General features: G+C 31.0%; 1 protein-coding gene across 3 annotated transcripts in view; it reads right to left on the minus strand.

Moving 5' to 3' along the window:
- Positions 1 to 24,171, minus strand: part of NOVA1 (NOVA alternative splicing regulator 1) — a 149,805-nt gene that overhangs the window by 37,192 nt on the left and 88,442 nt on the right. For all 3 annotated transcript variants that reach the window (XM_054689557.1, XM_054689560.1, XM_054689564.1), the window contains one exon: positions 7,700 to 7,866. In XM_054689557.1, coding sequence (XP_054545532.1) covers positions 7,700 to 7,866 — 167 coding nt within the window. The remainder of the gene's footprint in view (positions 1 to 7,699; positions 7,867 to 24,171) is intronic.

Raw genomic sequence — 24,171 nt, forward strand, 5'->3', positions numbered from 1 at the left:
TGTTTGTTTCCTTAATATTTTATAAACAAAATGTTTACTCCTATTTACTATGCAGACTTAAGTTTAGTAGTTTCAAATTAAAATTACTTTAGAAAATTTCTGAAATGCATCATGAAGATGTAAAAGAAGCGATAATATACTAAAAGTTTTATTATAAATAACACAAAGGATAAAAACTCTTCTGAAAATTCTTTTACATTTATCAAATAGTAATTATGTTGATGCTTCATTTTTCAGCACAACCTTACCTTTCAAATAGAAAAATATGTATTTTTATTTACATGAATGACTCTTTAAGGATTTTGTTTTAAACACTGAAGGCTGAGTTACTTATTTCAGGAAATTTGATGTATTTCATAATTTTAAAATAATAGGTATTTTAGAATATAAATATGAAATATATATTATTTGTGTATATTACACATAGATTTATATTAGTATATAATATAAAATGAGTTCAAAAATAATACATTTAAATTTAGTTAGACAAATTGAATAAGATTTAAATTTAGGCATTTAGTTAAACATAGATAAATCTAGTCTTTTGGAATAAGACAAGTGACAGTTTGTTGGACCAGATAATATTATTATAAATAAACTCTATAACAAATGCATTTTACTTTCAGGCAAATCTATAGTAACAGGCTATTAAGAACCTTATATGTATAGGTATAATAAGAACAGCAATGACTCATTGTAATTTTAGTTCCCACTGTACCTATACACATAAGAGGTTCTTGATAGCTGTCCAAACTTAATTGTAATTTGGAATCTATCACTAGAATTAAGTAACATTATTAGCAAACACTTTTCCGAAACTGTGAGTACTATTAAATCTGTATACTGTTCAATAAAAAATGGATGAGATAACTAATTACATAACTGTCACCTTAGATTTTCATCCTGACAAGTATCCCTCTCTTCTTCCAATGTATGAACTATCTGGAACCACTCAGCCCTGATTAACTCATGTTGTCCAACTTTAACAGATCTTTCACAATTTATTCTTATTCTTCAGTTTATTTTCCTAACAATTGCTATTATACACCTTCATCCTTATCTTCATTCAATCAAAAATATTTTATCTTTCTTTCAATGTAAAATCATGATTTTCCAAAATGAGTTTCCTTTTCTACTACAATTAACTATAATTTGTTCAGTTTTCCAAACCACATTTTTTTTTTATCTTCTCATCCTTTTCATTGTGGAAAAAATTGGGAACTCTTACTTTTCATGAGCAAGAACTTTAGCACTCTATAGTATATCCTTTCCATGACTCCTGAGTCTCTTAATCATCTCATCTGTATTTGGCATCTCTAATTTCTCTGCCTTTTCAAACCCCTTTTCAATAATATAAGCCATTCCTTCTTGAGTACAGTTTATTTGAGTCTCTTTTTTGATCTTTTATTTTTTCCTTTGTATATCAATATTTTCAAATCAGTGGTTTCCATACTTCACTCCTGTTCTTTTCTTTTTACCTAACCGGCCTCTTTATCTCAGGAAATACTGGGAAATAATACTTTGCTCCTACCATGTGACTGAAACTAACTTTAAAAGTTCTAAGGAATTCCTAGTTAAAAAAAATTGTTATTTATTCTCATAGTTTTCTCTGGGTATTTGATCCCCTTTTTAGTATCTGTCCTTACAGTTTCCTCTCCTCTTGTTTTCTCACAGGGGAAATTACTGATGTATTTTCTATCTTTATAATTAACAAAAACTACTTACTAAGAACCAGGCAGTTCTATCCAGTTAATGTCATTGCATACAATGTGTATATAAAATAATTATTACTATTTTCAAGCTATAGGTAAAGAGGCTGAGTTAAAGAAAAGCAAACCAATCTAAAGTTACATAGCTGCTATGTTAAATAGCCAGCATTTGAACCCTGGCTCCTGTCTGCAGGTCCTATGCTCTTAAAAAGTACACTACATAGTGCCTCTGACTGAGTTTTACTTTTAACTGCCTCATTAGCTCACTTGCTTCTTTTATCTTTCATATGTGAAATTATCACCTCCACTGCTATGTATTTTCACTTTCAGAGTCTTCAACTATGCTTCAAATAAAGGCTACTTGAAGAAAAGAAAACATTACTTACAATTTACACAACTTGCCTGAAACAAACAAGGAAAAATATTATCCAAATAGGCATCTGGCTAAAATTCACTAACTGCTTTCTAGACATTACTATTCTGCCAGGTTCAAAATCACATACAATATTTTTTTAATTTTTCCTCATCATTTTGGAACTAATCAATCAGCTTCAAAATCTTACAGATTTTACTTTGAAATATATTTTAATTTCATGCATTTGTCTCAACTTTCATAACCAAAAGAGAGAAAGTGTTCATCATCTTATTCTTAAAATATTGCCTAGTCACCCAACTTCACATTGACCAAGACATTCCATTTTAAATGACGTTCTCTTCTTGGAGACGCTTATTCAAAACTTTGAAATTCCCAGAAGAGAGAAATGTACTGGATTTTGTTTCAATAGCAAAGCTGTAGGTCATAAATACAGCCCATTGTTAAGATCAATTATCAATTACATTTCTTTGGGTAAGTTATTCAAGTTTCTCCAAGCACCAGCTTCCACAAGTATAACATGGACTCTCTCTGTTGTACTGCCTCATAGGATTTCTCAGATGAATTAAATGCAATTATAAATGTAAAGTGCATAGCACAATGGCCAGCACAGAAACAGAAAAAGTACCGTTTATATCACTATATCCATATACTAAGATTATTACTGATCCTTCATTCTTGATCCACAAAACTTTTGTTTTCCTAGCAAAGATTAATATTCCCTGGATTTGTGAGTGTTACATAAAAGAAGTTTTAGAAAATATTATTTTACAAAACTTCAAATATAAAGATCTGCATAGTAAATCCCTCAGCTAATTGTTATAGTTTTCTTTTCTTACCAATAGCTATACCTATAAATACCAGAGTCTGTCTGGATTACAAAATACACAGGTACCTCCCCATTTACAAAATTACCTTCCAGAGAAGTCTTTTGGAAAATATTATGAAGAATACATAGTCTATCAAATGCCCCTGGGTCAGACATCCTAGACTCTCCTTTATCGAGTCCCACACTACTTATTTGACATTAATTTCCTCTAAACATTTCAATGCAAATGTTCCAATTCTGTTGAGAGTTTTAAATTCAACAACTATATTTCTCCTCAAACCACACTGTTTCTCCTGCTTAAAACAAGCTTTTTTCTTTCATCTCTGATTAAGCAATTCCTATTTTTAATCTCCCAGGTTCAGTTCAAATTTTCACCTATTTTTATAAAACCAAATGTCAATGCAGCCTATATTTTTTTAATATTTCTCTGAACTTTTATAGTATACTATTTATATTGTAGTTTGGGTATGCAAATGCAGTTTTTTAAATTATTTCAAGCATTAATGCTCTCCTACAAACTAGATTTAGAGTAAGCTAGAGCTATAATTTAGTATATTTTGCAATTCACTAAGAAAGCATTTAATAAATTCATCATTGAATGTATCAATAATGAACAAGCGATGTGCAATTGTTGCCAATTTTTCATGATGAAAGTAAAATCTTTGGGCTAAATAGGATTTTGATAACCTTAATTTGATTTTTAAAATGCAAGATAATTTTAAAATTCTATATACCCACTTTATTTTTTTTTTTTTTTTTTTTTTTTTTTTTTAATTTTCTAGAGGCATGTCTTATTTATTTTATTTATTATTTGTTGGTTTGTTTGGTTTATACATGCACTGGGTACAGTCAGAAGCGCAGGAGGGTGAGAGAATTCACCAGAGCCAGAGCGGGGAGCAGAGCAGGCAGAAGGACCGAAGTACACTGCTGAGGGGAGCAGCGGGCGGCAGGAGAGGTCTGCGCGCCATGTGGGACCCTCCTCCGGTGGCCGGGGAGCAGCCGGGGATCGAACCGGCTGCAGAGGCTGCAGGCAGCTTCGCAACCCAGCGCTCAACCGCTGCGCCACCGGGGAGGCCCCCACTTTATTCTTAATTAACTATAAATTGGATAGTTTTTCTTAAAAATGCATTTGAGTTAAAAAGAGAAAAAACTGTCAAAAATATGTAATAGACAAAGGAAGTTAATAAATGTTAACTATATTACTGATTTGTGGCTTCTGCTATGTTCTGGAATTATATTGTTTAATTACATATAAAAGACAAACCCGAGGGGGGTTTGAGGAACTTACAATAAGAAGAAATGCTCCAAAAAAGCACAAAATTCAAAATATAAAAAGGTACAAATGGAAATAAGTATACCAAATAATCCTGGTAAAGAAGTGCTCAGGAATTAATTCAGAGCTTTCAGGCAAATAGGGCAAATTAATTGATCACAGTCTTTGTTATCTGTATGTCCTGCAAATAATAGTATGTTCTATGTTTCAATTAATGTATTTAATTTTGATTTACTGGCTCTTAATGCATGCATGTCTGTTTCTCAGTATACTGATCTATAAAATAACACAATGGTATTATGTACCTCATGATGTTAAGTCTCCTGCTATTAAGGTTATAGAATAGAGGCTACATAATATTTTGATTGTTCAATATATTTCAATTATTATCATCAATAGGTTAAATCTTTAAATACTGGAATCCCTAGCTATTAGCAAATAAATATATGTTTTAAATTAAAAAAACATTTGAGAATAAAGAAGTGAATTGTTTACATCTAATATCTGAAGTTCGATGAAAGACTGTCATGCCAGATTTCACCATTCTTCCATGTGAAAGACTTTCAAAACCAATACGTATTACTTTCCTAAGACATTGTATTTTAAAACTCCCATTTGGTCAATATAGTAGATTTCATTTGGGCAGAATATTTACAAACCAGATGCAATGAGCAGTTACAGCAATTCCCAGCTGTATCTAGATCACATAACTCAGAATAGAATATTTTATGAAGTCCATGATATATGGCATAAAGTTGTAACTTTTAAAGCAAGTTTTGTTTAAAACTATCTAACTTCCTGCTTTAATTCAAGTTACACATAAATTATACTTTTTTAGCAAGTAAAACTTTGCTAAAGTTATCAAACATAAATAAAAATGGATATATAATAATAAACTTAATAAAATCTGTAATTTCATATTCAACATGAATACATTTATATGCAGAAGTTACATTTTCTGGCTCCAGCATTTTTTACAACTCTAATTTTATTCTTTGTACAATCTTAACTATGAACATTCTAAAAAAATGTTTTAAAGAAATTATTTTAAAAATTAACTTCAAGACTGAAGCTCAAAGCAATTATAAATATTATCTCATTAGTTAAGGGGAAGACTACCATTTTAAGAGATTATTATTATTCTAAGTATTAAAATCTAAAACATGTAAATATCATATGAAAAATATTTTTGTCTATTCTAGCATACAGTGATTTATTTTAGACATCATTATCCTATACTGGATAACCAGCATGATTTCCTCACAAATAAAATTGGGGTACTTTAATTTTATATATTTGACTTATTATTTAAAGAATGATCTAGCATAAAATATTAACCTGATAAAACAAGACGACTAGAAAGCTAGAGAATTTTAAATACAGAATATATAAAATTCTGCTGATGTATTTCTTGAAAATATATTTGATCTCTCTTCCAGATTTCACATGTAATTTTTCAAATTTTATATTTATAGAGAAAGTGTCTAAGTGTAAAAATATTGCCTACTATATTTGTGTATTTTTTGATAAGTCTTTTTATAAATGATGCTATTTCACATATATTGATTTCACAGATATATTAAAAAGCAGTACTTTTAATTCCATACATATCTACAAGACTTACAAATGAATGCAAATATACAAAAGTAAATGGAATCATGATTCCATAACTGTCATCTTGAATTTAAATAAGATTATCTGATTAAGGCAAATAAAAATAACCTAAACATTTTTAAATTCTAATTTTCATGGATCTACACTGGCATTGGATATACAATAGCCAATGAATCTCTTACTGCCTTAGGGCAAGCTGGAATTTTAAAGATAATTCATAGACCATTATTTGATGGTATTAGATATTTATCATTATAAAAGTAATAAAAATTCACTCATATCATTGTCCTGAATATACTTTCAATGGTATCATACTACTTGATCTGCACTCTGTATCTCGCTTCAAAACAAATGTTCACACCCATACTCGTAGAATTTCTTACTTTCTCACATAAGTTACAACAGGAAAAGGAAAAGTAGTAGGCTGGAGTAAGCAGAAAGGCAACAGACCCATATACTTTGGTGCCAGGTAATTTTAACCCAAAATCTTTTAATTAACTCATAGCTTTAAAATATGGATAAAGCTATATTATTACTATCATGATAATTAGTCTTTAAACTGTTCTGTGTATTCACCTAACAAAAAATGAAATAAGCCTTTGAAAGCTGTAAATCACTGGGAAGGAAAAAATATATAGTAGTTTAGACCTTTAAAATATTTATATTCTGCCATATATAAATTAAAAGATATTTCTTGAAAAGTTATGAAGGAACACAAACTAAACCATTTTGACACTGATAAAGAGTATAAAATCAACAATTTTATAATGGAATAATAACTCCCTACTCATGACTTAAACATGGAAGGATTTTCTAAAATAATAATTAATAGAATAAGAAGTTAGCCTATAATTTGAAAATATATTATCTAATTACTAATTTCTTCATTTATATTTAGTCAGCCTCAGTCATCTATGTATTGATAAAATTAAAACATAACATTGTATACTATAAATATTGTTTCAATTCAGAAACATGAAATTAATAATATTTTGAGCTACATTTCAAGTTTATTACAATGAACATAAATATTCTTCAAATTAAATATTTTGTGAATGAAGAATAATACATTTTTTAGAAGGCATAGGCTATTGATAATATAACCACAAATTAAGAAGCTATTTATAAAAGGGCAAATGCAGAAACAATAAACAAAAAGAAGTAAATCTGAGGATTTAAAGGAGTTACTGAGGAAGAATTCACCTTACTTAACATTAAAGAATGTCATTTTTTTCCCCTACATCATGTCAGTCATTATCAAAACTTAAAAACTCACATCATCTTTTCCCAAGTAAAGGTTTTGTTACAGAAATCCCACACATAAAAATGAACATTGGCCCTTCATGACATATATAAATACTACACAAGTTATACAGAACATAAATAGCTGATTTGTAACAAAGGACTGCTAGGTACAAAAAGTTGCTTTTATACATATTTGTTGATAAAAAGTGTTGAACATGACAAATTAACAAAACAGGAGTATATGCATAAAAACTATACTGAAGTCTATAAATATTACTGAAAATATAGTGTTAGAAATTTTGAAGATATAGTTTCATTTCAATTTCTATACTTTATTTAAAAAGTGATATAAATTGTAAGTAGATTAAATTACTATAATCAAAATCTGTGTCTATATTTTTAAAAGGGTAATCACAAAAGAAATGAGTCACATTATTGCTCCTCAGTGTAACACTAAAAAATGAATAATTCAATCAATAAATCAACTGATCAACCTAAAGAAGAGACCATGATGTCTTTAAAAAAATAAATGTGAACTCTTCTAAGTGTAGTTTGGGGGAAAAATACTTTATATGCTAACACTTTAAGGTTTCTTTCATAAAGAATTCACACTATGCTGTAGATATTTCTCTTTGATTTTCCAACTAAACACTCACTTGTTTGATGCGATCTGGATTAACGGTGGTCTGGGGTTGTAGAATGCTGACTGGTTCTGTCTTGGCCACATTTTGGGGCATTTCTCGTATTTTTTCTGCAATGAATCCATGAACTGCATTCAGTGCTTCAACTGTTCCCTGGATCAAGCACACTCGTTCAGTAGTACCTGTAGACAGACGATTAACTTTCAGAAAACTTTGCTTCTAACTTTGCATTTTCCCCAAAACAGTTATGTAAAAGGATGATACAAAAATGCCAATAAAATAATGTAAAATGTAGAATTGTAACTTAATCAGCAATGTTCAACTGAACCAAATAGAATGAATACATAACATTCCTCTTTTACCATCTTTTTGCTTTCTTTACTAATTGTCTCAAAAGGGATCTTAGGATTCTAGCATAGAAAGAAATCCTGAGCTGTTCTGAGCATGTCATTCATTCATTGATACAACAAATACTGGACACTTATGAAAGGACTTGGGGTTAGAAACCTGTAAAGCATAGATGAAGATATATGGACCCAACTTTCCCAGAGCATACTCTTTTTAAACATTTTGAAAAACTTTATTTAGCAGTAATTTACAAATATAACTATGTACTTAAAATATACAATATGATGATTTAATATACATACACACTAAAATGATTATTAAGGTTGAGATAAATGTATCACCTCACATAATTAACTTTTTTATAAAATGTGGTAAAAATACTAAAGATCTACTGCCAACAATTTTCAAGTATACAGTAGCATACCATGTTATGCATTAGATACTCAGAACATATTTCTTTAACTGAAAGCTTATATCCCTTAATTTATATCACTCCATTTCCCATTACCTCCAGTCCCTGACAACCACCATTTTCTCTATTTCTATGAAATTAACTTTATTTTAAATAAAGCTTTTTATAACTTTTACAAAAAACTTTAATGAAGTTTTAAATTAACTTTATTTAAAAAATATTTAACATATGTGATACTTTTTTCTCTGCATCTGGCTTATTGCACTTATAATAATCCCTCTAGGTTCATTTTATGTGAATTTTATATGGGTTTAAATTGAAAAACATCATGCTGAACTGCTGCTGACTTACCTCACAGTCTATCTTAATAAACAAAATTCCTAAAATAAAACTGGTATTTTTTGTATATGGTTTTTCTGGAAGAAAATTACTTCAGAGCAATTCTTAACATTCACAGGCCTTAGGAACTCATACCAGGTACAGAATCTTATTTTTTTTTTTCTTTACTGAGTTTTTATGTTCAGATTTGATCATTTTAATCCTTGTTTTGTTGAAGATCATCTCATGGACCTTAATCATCTATGCCAAATAATAATTGACCTGGAGTTCTGGAACTTATTTTTTCTTAGAATCTTTTAAATCACTACTGAAATTCTACCAATTAATTCATTTACCTTGATCCTCCTTTATCATAACACCACCACTACCTGACATTTTTTATTTCTTTTAACTTTTCTACTAGAATGCAAGCTTTAGTAGGACAGTGATAGTAAGTTCAGCCTGTTTCTGGTTCGTGCTATAGCTTTCCCAAAGCCTAGAGCAATCCCTGGCACATAACAGGTGCACAATAAATATTTCTTAGATAAATGAATTAACATTGCTTTATAAAATTTTTTTTGCCATGTTCATAACATAGAATATTAGAGTTAAAAGTTTAAAAAGTTTAGGAAATCTGAAATTCATGAATAATTGATAAAGACATTATTACTAGTATTTGTTATATCTAGTGAATAAAATGTAGTCACATATGATTAAAACACAATTGGCTCAGTATAGTACATAGATCCCATAACCCATTTTTATATTTTATAGAAACACCTGAAGGCAATAAAATGTAATGATTAGTTTTTCATATTATTCTGACCCTCACTGCAGCCTGGTGTTAAATTCATCTTTTTAGCATCCCAACATGTACTTACTTCTCAGAAAAAAGTATTTCTTTATTAAACAGGTACATAAAATCAAAATAATGGTATTAAAAGTTCATAAAATATTTGGGTTTGAATTCATACGAAATCTTTCAAGTACCTAATACATTACCTATTGGTACAACAATGCTTAAATATAGGCACTAGGAGCAGAAATAAGAGTAATACATTTGGTAATTCAAATTTATGTGTTTTATATATTGAAGATTCAGGTCTATGAAAAGCTAAGTTTCTTAAGTTGTACAAAAATATTTCAATAGAGAGTGAGTATATCTTTCATTGTAAGTATAGAAAAAATATGAAAAGCAACAAGTGTTTGAAGACAGTATTTCCTGTTCTTATCAGCTTTTTCATCCTTGTCTATCTTGATGTATCTCTGTGGTTCTTGAGTAAAATGATCTAGTTTATAAGGGTACTCTAGGGAGTCTTTTCAAGGTTGTATTAATTGTTCAATAAATTACTGGAAAGAAAGAAGTGATCAATTTTGCTCATCCAAAGTTTTCTCCTCTATGTCAGCAGACCAAACATAGATCAGATTGCATTTCTGCTTTGGAGACAACCACAGAATGCTTTTTTGGGAATGCCAAGAAAGGAAAGGGATCAGTCAAAACTCAGTCTTTTTTTTTTTTTTAAATAAAACATGGTACTAAGTAATAAAGAGATTATATAATCAATGTTGTTTTAAATATTCTGACTTAATAGAATACACATCAAGTCAAACAAAACATTAACCAATACACTTCAGAATGTATAGACCAATAGGTAGGAATTAGAGATATTTTATATGTTCCAAGTTGCAGCATATATTCTTTAAGGATTAATTTGTATTACCACCATTAGAAACTACTACAAAAAACCCTAGATTTTTTGTACATCTGCCAATGGGAATTACAACAATTTTCAGAAGAGATGCTGTCATATTCTTCCACTGAATTTTAATGGCCTTCTCACTCACATAACACAAAACTATAATTTTTAGGAGAAAGTAAGAAAGAGGGAATCATGTCATGTATATGACCAAACAGTGTAACAAAATGAGCCTTTAAATCACAAAAGTTGCTTTTTTGGTCATTTTAAAGGTTTTTAAAGCTTCATTAGTGTCTAAACTAAACTGCTAATTATAATTTATTTGCTTAATAACATTTACTTTTCTCTGCAATGGACTAGCAACAAAAACTGAAAAACAGTTACTTAAAAGTATATGCTCACACTTTTAATAATGTAAAGATATAGGTATTTAAGACAGCATTAATATAAAACTGCATTTTTTTAAATAGAGGCATGTTTTATTTATTTATTTGTTTTTGGTTTTGTTTTTGTTTATACATGCACTGGGTACAGTCAGAAGCGCGGGAGGGTGAGAGAATTCACCAGAGCCAGAGCGGGGAGCAGAGCAGGCAGAAGGACCGAAGTACACTGCTGAGGGGAGCAGTGGGCGGCAGGAGAGGTCTGCACGCCATGTGGGACGCTCCTCCGGTGGCCGGGGAGCAGCCGGGGATCGAACTGGCGCCTCAGAGGCCGTGGGCAGCTTCGCAACCCAGCGCTCAACCGCTGCGCCACCGGGGAGGCCCATAAAACTGCATTTTAAAGGAAAAAAATCAGAAAAATTTTAACAATATGGTCAATGTCAAACGTAGGAGTGAGATCTGAAATGGCCTTAAAATTTGATTTTATACGCAATACCATATATTATAAGTACATATGTTTCAAATTAGGTACAATTACCAAACAGATTTCATAGCAAAATTCTGACAGAAATTTAATTAAAATATTCATACTATGCCACTGTAACCTTACACAAGTCTTAAACTGCACCTGTACTTTAAACTGTACCTAAGGCAATTATTTGTGCAGTTAGACTCATTTCTTCTTATGTACCTACCAAGTTCACTGTTTTTCTAGGTTTTAGAGTTCTTACATCACATTTCCCATTCTATTAATCATTCCCATCAGCAGAAAAACATGTTATAATTTTCATGATTTTTTAAAAACCCTTTATAACAATATTAGAAAACTAACCCTTGACAAACATAAGCAAAGATAATAGCCTTATAAGATGAAAGGTTAATGGGGAATTTTTAGGTTGTCATTAACTGACTTCACTGATCAATATTAGTATAACTAAGAGCATGAAAATCAAACACTTGTGGCACTTGATGTGATAATAATATGAAACCAGTTAGTAAATGTGTATTCAAAGTAGCTGAACCTAAATCTGATCAAATATTAGCCCTACATTACAGTTTACCAATAATATTGAAAATGGAGAAATAAATTAAATGATAACATGAAGAAACAAAAGATACAAATCAAGAATATAAATGTCTACAATTGATCTAGCTTCCTCAATAAAGATGACACTGCTTTCTGAACTACTAAGGCAGTCTTAAGAGAGATCATGACAAATGTAAAAATTGAATTTGATCGGAGATAGATTCAAACAAATTTTACTTTAAATATAACTGTGGCAATTATGGTACTGAAGAACAAGATAATAGATAGTAACAAATAGTTACTGCTAATTTTAGTGGATGTGATTTTGGTATCAAATTGTATAAGAAAGTGACATTTTTGCCTTTTTTAGATGCATACTGAAGTATCTACAGCTAAAATGATAGGGATATGATTCAACATATTTCTTCTACAACAAAAAAAATGAATAAATAAAATAGGCATGCCAAAGTCTTGGTATGTATAAAGTGTTTAGGGGTGGGGTAATGTAATATTCTTATTATGAAATAAAAATTTCATAATATTATGAAATTTTCATAATAAAAGAAAACAAATTACAAAGTTCCCTTTGGTCTCATACTCCTTTCAGTTATAACTCAACTTCCTTATCCCTCAAAATCTTGATTAAACATACACATATATATTCCCTTCTATTTGTCTATCATCCATTTCTTTTTTCTTGAATCTACTCCAATATGGCTTTTGCTCATCCAAAGTGTTCTCCTCTAAGTCAGCAGACAAAACATAAAATCAGATAACATTTCTGCTTTGGTGACAACGACAGACTGCTTTACTTTCATTTTTTTTTTTTTTTTACTCATACTATTATTATTCCCAAGTTTGCTCCATAGCACTAATTTATGGTCATATTCTCTCTCAATATATTGTTTTTGTATATATTTGTTTACATAAGCCAGAATATGAGCCTTATGAACACAGGAAGATTTGTCTATGCATCCTTGATATATCTTCAGCTTTTAGCATTCAACATTTGGTAGGGGCTAAATAGATTTTTGAAAAATGAATGAATGAATTGAATAAAACCAGGAACGAGAATTTTATCCTGAAAATGAAGTAAAACTTTTTAGAGCAGAATAATCACCTGTGTCATATGCTGATGATGGGTCATCATAAAGACGTGAATATTGGATTTAACTAGTTAGGGCTCTGATGGATGCTTTCAACAGTGGTATGCATCCTAGGTGCCTAGAACAGTGCCTGGCACACTAAAGCCTCAAGAAATATTTTTTTAATAAATGGTTAACTCTCTGAATTTAAGGATTATCTGAATATGGAAAGTATATGAGATTGGTTTTAAGATCTTTTCATCTATAAAATGTTTAAAAAACCAGCAAGTCTATGGGTTTATAAAATCAGTCAATAATACAAAAAATGAGATACTTTAGCAAATGACTTCAAAAACTTCCATGTTATAGTAGTTATCATGTCCATAGAAGTATACTAAACAAAAAGGGTTTTAAAGAAAGATAATCAGAGAAACAATGAATAATTCACTTTCTTTTTTCAGAATAGAAAAAAATAGATGAAATCTAAAAGTACATCTACCTAAGATAATAAAGTTAGAGGGGAAAAAAAATAAACTTTTGCTACAGTCTGAAATTAGCCAAAAACTTTTTAGACACTTGAGACCTATTCAACCATAATAAGTCTAGTCTTAGAATAATGGGAATAATGGGTTATGTCATCCACATATTTCCAATTCTCTAATATTAACTATAAGGTTAGATGTAAAAACTTGCATCAGTTTATACTCCTTCTGAGATTATAATTCAATATCTTAAGAATGAAAATACACAATTCCTTAGGAAATTAACAAATACCAATCTAAAGTAAGAAAACTGACAAGATGAGTGACAGTGAAACAATACCAGATATGTAGCAAATATTATTAATACTATGATAACCAAAAGATAATGTTTTTACCTGAAAATGAACTGAGAAAAATGGAAGTATCAACTACCTTTCCATAGGCAAAAAAAGAGTTTTAAAACATAACACTCAATTTTTACAGAAGATAACAGTTATTTACCACACTGAAAAAATACTAATGCTGGATCATTAATTTTCTGAATGTATAAAGGTTTATTTCTTTCAACATTAAAATAAGTTTCTACCATTTTAAGAAATATCTCCCAATTTGTTATATATTTTCAAATAAATTCAACATATTCATAATACTTGAGGCACACTGTAAAGTTCTGGTCAGCAATTAAGTGACAACCCTAAGCATTCTTTGGGTGTTTACATCTATTTTTAGTTCATACATTCTTTCCCTTATGCCATTTATCCCTGCTATTTGTTCACATATCTGAGTATCAATGGCTTGGTGACCAGCTCAGGAAAAAATAATAGGCTCTTAGTGACAACTACAGGTAATACTTGATGTTTTGAAATTTATTTTGCCTTTTTCCACTTAATTTCTCAGTTTGAGGCCAATGTTAATAGATAAAATAATCCTTAACAGCTATGTGAAATTTAAAATTATATGTATGCACTTTTATTTTTAAACCTAAAATAGAATATCATTTTTTTTAATGAATAAAACAATTTATAATGAGGACCTCATTATTCTCAATATACAATCATGGTAATTTAATTACTTGCATCTGGAACCAAAAGTAGATGAAGACATCATACAAAAAATGAAACTATAGGCCAATAACCCCTATGAACATAGAAGTAAAAAAGTCCCCAATAAACTCTTAGCAAACCCATTCAACAATACATCAAATATATCATACATCATGACCATGTGGGATTTATGCCAAGGTTGAAGGATGGTTCAACATCTGAAAATCATTGAATTTCATTCACCAATAGGCAAAAAGAAAGAAAAAAGTCACAAGATAATATCAAGATATCAGAAAGTATAGGATAAAATGACATTATGATATACATAGGAAGTCCTAATGATTCCACTAGAAAACTACTAGAAAAAGGAAGATTCCACTAGAAAACTATGCATAGGAAATCAGTACATTAATTTGGCAGATTACAAAATCAATTTACAAAAATCAATTGCATTCCTATATGCAAACAATGAATTAAAAGAGAAAGAAAACAATCACATTTACTATTGCATCAAAAAGTATCAAATATCTTAGCATAAACTTAACACATGAGATGAAGGACATGTACAATGAAAAGATATTGTTAAAAGAAGTAGAAGACACAAAGAATTGAAAAGATATTCCCTGCCCTTGGATTAAAAGAATTGACATTGTTAAACGTCCATCTTACTCCAAGCAATATACAGATTTAATCAAAGTTTCAATAGCATTCTTTAAGACACAGAACAAACATGACTTAAACTTATATGGAATGACAAAAGATTCTGAACAGTCAAAGCAATTCAGACAAAAAAGAGGAAGAGCAGAGGTAGCACACTCAAAGAGTTCAAATAAACTTAGAAATCAAAACAGTATAAATTGGAAAAAATAGACACACATATCAATGGAAAGGAATCGAAAGCCTGGAAATAAACTCACACATTGATAGTTAATTTATGACAAAGGTGTCAATAGTGTACATTGGAGAAAGAGAAAGTCTCTTTAACAAAGTGTTGAGAAAACTGGACAGTCACACAAAAGAATAAAACTGCACCACCATCTCATACCATATGAAAAAATTAATTCAAAATGGATTAAAAACTTGCTTTAAGTCCTAAAACCATAAAACAAATAGAAGAAAACACTCCATGACATTGGGTTAATGGATGTTTTTGAAGACTTACTCCAACAGCAAGGGGAATAAAAGCAAAAATAAACAAATGGGAGTATACTAAACTAAAGAGTTTTTGCACAGCAAAAGAAACTACCATTAAAACAAAGGGACACCTTACTAAATGGGAGAAAGTATTTGCACATCTTATATCTGACAAGCAGCCAATGTCTAAGATCTAGAAAGAACTCATACAACTCAACATAAATCAAAAAACCCAATCAAAAGTGGGCAGAAGAACTAACTAGGTACTTCTCCAGAGAAGATACAAATGGTTAACAGAAACATGAAAAAATGTTCATCATCACTTACTGTAGGTAATTGCAAACCAAAACCACAATGAGATACCATCTCACACCTGTGAGAATGGCTCAGATAAAAAAAAAGACCAGAAATCACAAGTGTTGAAAGTATGTAGAAAAAAGAAACCTGTATACATTTTTGTGGAGATGTAGACTAATCTAGTCCCTATGGAAAAGAGTATGGAGGTTTCTCAAACCATTAAAAATATATCTCCATATGAACCAGCAATTCCATTCATAGTATCCAAAGAATGCAAAACCACTAATTTGAAGGAACATATGCATTCCTGTGTTGATTACAGCACTATTTACAATAGCCAAGTTATTACCCAACAACAGCAGCAGTGGATTAAAATGTGATATATAAGAAATAAAGACAAACTCTTGCCATTTGAAACAACACAGATGAAACAGAAGGGGGTGTGCTGCTAAGCAAATAAACTGGAAGGAGAAAGATAAATACTGGCTGGTTTTCCTTATATGCGTAATACAAAGAATCAAAAGAAAGGGTAGGACAAAACCAAATCAAAACAAACCCTAGAATTTGACTGTAAAATTGAGAATATCAGAGGGGGAGAGGGAGGTGAAGAGCAAAGAGGTAAGGGGTGTCAAAGGACTATGTTGGAGGATTTTCAGTATCTTGGTAGTGGGTGTGGTTGGTTAACATTTGAAGAGGTACAAACCTGTAACTCTGAATCACATACAGTGTGGCAAACCAATGTTACTTCAATTAAAAAAAATAAAAATAAAAACATCATATACATTAACTCATTAGTTTTCCTTTAGTTTAATTATAAATATTAAAGTATAAAGTATATCAATCATTAATATATTTTAAAAGATGATAATAATAGTAATAGCAATGATAAATCTGACAGATTAAAACTGTTGAAATAGTCTATGCTGAAATACATGCATTTTAATATATTATTCTTAAATAGATGTTACCATTTCTTTAATACATATCCTCTACAATAACCTATAGATGAGAAACATCCATTCTTACCAATGCCTTTATAAATGGATGATTTACATGGCATTTCTTGGATTCCCACATTTATTGCTGTCATTACATCATTGAAAGTCCCATTTAGGATATTTAAGGGATATAGTACTGCATGCCAAAGGGGGAAAAATATTTAAACATTACCTATTTCAAAAACTGAAGCACTACAAAAATCTCCCTGGAAGTTCACAACCATACATCTTTTCCTTTGACTTAGTTTCTCTTCCACTACCCTATGATCATAGGGAAGAGCTAACTTAAAATTTTAAGCAATTTTACAATATATATTTCAAATATTATTCTAAGATGACTGCTGTAAATAGTGTAAACTTCCTGAAATTTATAAATTATTTTATGATTCATATGTTGTGTTATATAATACATATATTTAAGATATGTTATATTATTTATTAATTATGTATTATATGCTAATATGTCTTATTTCATGCTCACAATAACCAAGGCATAGAATATTATCTCCAATATAAAAGTAAGGAAATGAAAGTAATTGTGCCAAGGATATATAATTAGCAAGTGCAAAGAGAAATAAGGTGTTTCAAATACCATAGTATTTCCACTATAACACATACCTTCTAAAAATGTAAAGTTAGGTCAGCTACCAATATAACCATTTTAAAAAGTCATATATCTTAGTTTGATGATAGAAAGTAATTGCACGATAATTTTGTAAAATACAACTAGCCATTCCATTAATATTACTTCACAGAGCTATTGCAAATCTGACATAAAGTAAAATAAATGATTGACTGTTCTTGCAGAGAACAGACCACCACAGGTGATGGTTAAGAATTGTGTGGACTATGGGCAAATTTTTTAGAACAAGTTTTCCGATCAACAAAAACACTTAGGAAAACTGCCATAAAAAGTAAGTTCAATATCTAATTATATCATTGTAGAGTTATGCACATTTGAAAAATGCTTCATCCTACCCTACAATTACTAAGAGGAAACTACACCATTTCAAGAAGTGATTTTTTTTAAAGGGAAATTTTAAAACAAAGGAATCAACAACTTATGATACAAAGTAATAATTGCTTTTCCTTTCAGGTGACTAACCGTATACACAATCATGTCTCTAAATTGTAAAAATATGCAAAATTGTAAAAATTTGCAAAGGAAAATCTAACATGCTTTAGTCCCAATTGAATATAGTGAAAGCCAGATTCTGTTTATAGAACATTCTTTATCATTAAAACAGACTAAATCAAGACAAAGGATAAAATAATTCCTTTCAGAAAAAAATGTGAAAGTGATCATTTTTTTCAGAGAACTTATGATGATAGGATGAGTGGCAACAATAGTTGGGGTCCAGCTTTACTATAATTTATCCTTTGGTCCATGCATGCAAACAGCATACACATTTACTTTTAAATAGTCATTCCCATAAAGTAGGAGACTGACTTATGAAAAACCCTAAGTTTGAAAGCAGACATATCTAATAATTGTAAATAATAATTGCAATCATTCTAATATACTTGCACTGCATTTCCATTTTCTAAATTCTAAGTTATGCAAAAGGTCCTACAAACAGTTACAGTGAAACCTCATAATTCATTCATCCTTATCATAGGTTTATGCTAATTCAGGATTATAGTAATCCTACTTTGGTCAATACAATTACCATTCAACTTTCTCCATGGATTATATAGAAATCTAAAATTGCTACAACTGAATTTTATTAAAAGTTAATTACAGTTTTTTGTATTACATAAAAGTAGATTTATTGACTTTGCCTCTATTCCCAATTATTGTTACCAATTTTCTCTAAAATTGCTGTTGTAAGAAAAACGGCACTTGGAATTTTTCTAACTAATCCTTATGTACTAATAGAATATGACTCACAGAATATTGTGGACCATGCTTGGAATAAAATAGCTTGCAACAACCATGATATCAAATTAAATTTCAAAACTCAGAAGTGTAATCAATGGTGGATGCATAGCTAATTGAAGTCATTCTAAGGTAAAAAGAGAAACACACCACTGGATATACAACACAGCAAAAAATACAAGGAGCACTGTTGCTATGAGCTGAGAGCAAGATGGACATCACTGATGACAGCCCCATTCCTAACATACAATACAGTTATCGCCTTTGAGATGCAATTTAGACTGATGCATTAGTCCAGTTTAAATAGTAACTTTATTCCATGTTTTCACAGAAAACAGAGTTAATTAGAAAATAACTCCTCCTTTATTATGAATCCATAAATCCAATATGAATATAAGATCCACATTTGCACAGTTTTTAAGACAATGTGAATTATTCAAGTCAGGGAATGATAAATGTCAAAATGTACATCACATGTACTATATTAAATAAATCTATAGGAAGCATGAAGAATTGTGAGCCATTAACTTACTGGCAGAATGAATATGGCAAATGATAAATGAAAAAAATGATAAAAATGTCAAAAATATATGTAACATTTTATTTTAACAATTGTTTTAAAATATAAATGGATTAATTTTGGCAGTTGTATGTGTGTTGAAATAATATAACTGGCAAAAATTTTTAAATTGTGGTAATTATATATAACATAAAATTTTCCGTTTAAGCCATTTCAATAGTATAATTCAGTGGTATTATGTTCACAAGGTTGTGCAAACACATAACTATCTCCAAAATATTTTCATCACTTGAAAGAGAAAGTCTGTAGGCCATTAAATAAATACCTATACCTCTTCCCGACAGTCCTTAGTAACCTCAAATTTAGTATTTGTTCCTATCAATTTGCCTATTCTAAATCATTTTATTAAAGCGCAAGCATATAACATCTATCCTTTTGTATCAGGCTTATTACAAATCAGCCTATTTTCTTCATTCATAATGGGAAAAATATCAGAATGTCATTTCTTTCCATTGATGAACAATTTTCCATTGTGTCTATACATGTGTGTCATCTGGTGATAGACACAGGCTGTTTCCACCTTTTGGCTATTATGAATAATTTTGTAACGTGCGCAAGTATGTGCTTACATTCCTGCTTTCAATTCTTTGTGGTATATACTTAGGAGTGGAATTGTTTCTACAATATAACTTTGGAAATACAGATGACCTGTTTCCATAGCTGTTTCATCATTTTATATCCACCATACAATTTCTTTACCTCCTAATATGTCTCATATATTTGCATGTATTTACACACACACACACATCAAATAGTCATCCTGATGGGTATGAGGGGATATTTGATCGAAGTCTTGTGAAGTACTGATTGGATTTCCCCTAGTAAGAAATGATGTTGGGCATCTTTTCTTTGTTTTGTTTATTTTCCATGGCGAAATGCCCTTTGCTGGTTTTTTAAATTAGTTTGTATTTTTGTTGTTTTAGTTTATAGAGTTATTAAAGTTTTTTTCATATATATGACTTGCAATTATTTCAGATAGATGGGTCTATTTCTTGACTCTTATATTCCAATGATCTATATCACTAAATGTCAGTTCTATGCTATTTTGATGATTGTAGCTTTGTAGCAATTTTCAAATTTAGGAATTATGAGTCACCAGCTTTGTTCTTTTTCAAGACTGTTTTGGCTACTCAGAGGCCCCTGTAATTCCATGTATATTTGAAGATTTCATTTCCTGTTTTTGTAAATTAGGCTGTTGTAATTTTAATAAGAATTTAATCTATTGATTGCTTTTGGATGGTAATGGTATCATAATAATATTGTCTTCCTACCCAAGAGCATGGGACCACTTCCCACTTACTTAAATCTTCTTTATTCTTCATCTCCTTGGTTAAATTTACTCCCAGGTATTTTATTATGCAATATGCTATTGTAAATGAAATGTTTTCTTAATCTCTTTATGGGATTGTTCATTGCTAATGTATGTAAACATACTAAGTTTTGTGCATTTGGTTTTCATCTAAAAGTTTGCTGAATTATTGGCCTAAGTAGTTTCTTGTAGATCCTTTGGGATTTCCTATATATGAAATCACACCATGTGCAGACAGAGGTAGTTTTATTTCTTCTTTTTCAATTTGAGTACTTTTAAAACATTTTTGACTGCTCAATTATTCTGGCAAGAACTACCAGTACAGTGAAAATAGCAGTAGTGAAAACACAATTCCTTGTACTGGTCTTGACCTTATGGATAAAGCTTTCATTGTTTCACTTGGTGGATGTTAGCTATGGGTATGCCTTTATCATGTATTCTTTATCATGTTGGAAAAGAAAACAGCAAGAAAGAAAATATAAACCTATCATTAACACATTGCACAAATCTATACCCTCCCTTTGCAGTATAGTTTTCCAATGATGCTGAGAACAAGTAGCAAAATATCTTTTTAACAACTTTAGTATGCCACACTGAATTCAGAGAAAAATGTGAATCTGGGGCTGGAAGTGAGGCTCACATACTCATCAAAGTTCTTAAACTCACTTGCTAAGAAATACTTTTGTATTCTCTGATGAAAACAGTAGATCGGGCATTTCAACATTGAGGATAATAGGATTTTATATTAAGGAATATCAGAATATATTAATTATAGGGGATAAAGATGATAAATGAAAATGGATTATACATTTAACATTGGTTCAACTTACTCTCAAAACAGGTAACTACTGTTTAGATGAGTAACTACCTTACTTGTTAGTTTAAAAAATACATGTTTCAGAAAATGGCAAAACAGTTCCTAAATATTTTTCTGCATTTCCAATTCTTGTTTCATCTAAAACCTCTCTCCTGCCTTTTTCTGTTATTCTCGACTACTAAAATGCTATGGATACAGGCTGGCACCTGGAGGAATTCCAGGCTAAATGTTAACCAGGATGCAACAGAAAGTGATTTCCTGTCATATATTCACACACTATCACAGGAATACATAACTCTCCATGAGCTAAACCTCCTGACCCTCTCGATACTCCTTCTTCACTTCTAATCCACTTGAAGACAGATTCTTGGACTCCTGGTCACCTACTGGCCTCTGATTTATGTGAAGACAGGCAACTGGCTCTCTGTCATTCACTGGCCTCTCTTCCTCCAGAAGGGATCTTTGGTGCCTGTTCATTCTCTACGCTGTTTCTGGCCTCCTGTCTTTACTTATGGACCTGCCCATGTAAATAAATCCTTGAGTATCCTTCAGTTAGTTCATATGTGTCTACTGTTTCCCTAACTAGTGACTAACTCTATACCACAGTCTCTCACTATCCCTAGGTCTTTCCATTAAAGCCCCCCACATCATTTTAAGTAACAGAAAAGGTCAATGGTACCACACCTGTAAAATAAGCTGAACTACTGATATAACCTAATTGATTCACCTTCCTATAAGAGGCTCATATTCTTATGTGTGTGTGTGTGTGTGTGTGTGTGTATGTGTGTATTCTTATATAGTGGGATCTAAGTTCCTAGCAGAAATCTGTCCTCCAGTCATCATCATCAGATTATTATGCTCACGACCCCATAATTGATAGAATTCCCTACTCTTCTCTATCCTCTTAAACCTCTTCATTGTTACCTCATTTTCAACAGATGGTTCCCAACTAAAACCTGTTTTAAGAATGTGCCCTGTAGTTCTGTCCCATGAAAAAATTTGAATATCTTTAGTTCTTTGTGTTGATGTGACCCTTTCAACTGCTGTAGTTTTTTTTTCTCAAATGATAGGTTACTACTGTTAGATATTTTCCCTGATCTACTTTGTCATTCCAATGTTCTTTTTTTGTCATCAATTCTTTTTCTTTCAAAGTTTTTGAAAACAAAAACTAAACAGGTATATACATACAAAAGTAAAATCAGATGCTAAAGTTTTCTCAACAAGGCAGAATGAAAGGATAGCGACACCGTCCTAGTCCAAGCCATTAATGTCTTTAAATAAGACCATTACTAACCGCTTGTTTCACTTCTTGTGCTTCATCAATCTACTCCTTGATCAAAGTAATGTCTTAAATATGCAATCATATATCATTTACATTTTAAAAATCAATATATTCTCAGAGTTAAATCCAAACTCTTTACTCCAGTTTTCAAAACCCGTAATGTTTTGGCCTCTCCCTAGTTCTCATTCTTCATCTCATATTACTCGCCCTCTTTTTTCTTCACTCCAGGGAGTGGAGTCATTTTTAGTTCCTGGAACATCCACATTTATTCTCCTTTCTTTTCCTACTGATCTCTACCTCAAAGCACTCTTACTCCGGCTTTTCCAATAGCAGATCTTTACTCATGAAGATACTGACTCAAGGACACTGCATCAGAGAGGGTTTTCTTAACAATCATATGACAACCTTCTCCAAATCACTAACACTTTATGCTTCTTTACTTTCTCCCTAACTCTTATATCACTTTCTGAAATTCTTGTTTGTTGTAATTTTACTTCATTTTCTGTCTCTCCCCCTTAGAACAAAGGCCCAAGAGGGCAGAAACTGTTTTGTTCACAGCTGTATTCTTAATTCAGTACTTAACATACTTCTATTAAAGAATTACTCAATAATGAATTAAAACTATGGCTTTGGATAAATTGCATTTCAATAGTTTATTAATTCAGATAGGTTACTTACAAACTATAGTAGCAGCTCTGCTGCCCACCTGACTATGCAGGCATTTCTTTTTTTTTTTTAAGATTTATTTTTTATTTATACAATAGCTGGGGTATAGGCCAGAGGCACGGGAGGGTGAGAAGATTCACCAGAGTGGGGAGCAGAACAGGCAGACAGATGGAAAGCACTACTGAGGGTAGCAGCAGGCAGGACAGGAGAGGTCTGTCACACCATGTGGGAATCTCCCTGGCCTCAGGGAATGAAACCTGAGCTGCAGAGGCTGTGCTCATCCTGCTGAGCCAGCCACTGGGGAGGCCTATGCAGGCATTTAATTCACAAAACTTTTCCCTTCCTAAAGCAGCAGTGGTATCTCTACTGTGACTATGCAAGTCCCTCTCTTATTCCTTCTCCTGAACCTAATAAACATGTCCTTTTCAAATGTAAAAAAATAAAACAGAAAACCTACTGTATATATCTAAAGAAAAAGGAAAATATATACAGAGGGATGTATTGAACACATGAATTGTCAATGCCACCAGGTAAAGGAAAGATAATAATTATTAGGTTATCTTTTATTTACGAGGGATCATTATTACATAACGTAACCTACTGAAATCTACTAATGAATATATCAGCCATACAAGTCTATTTCAAAAGATCATGATTGTGCCTCCCTGGAGGCGCAGGGGTTAAGACGCAACCTATGAAGCAATCCGCAGCCACTGCAGCATGAGTTCGATTC

Source organism: Talpa occidentalis, unplaced genomic scaffold, assembly GCF_014898055.3.
Source record: "Talpa occidentalis isolate TD23 unplaced genomic scaffold, MPIMG_talOcc4v2.1 talOcc4.11, whole genome shotgun sequence".
Lineage (NCBI taxonomy): Eukaryota > Metazoa > Chordata > Mammalia > Eulipotyphla > Talpidae > Talpa > Talpa occidentalis.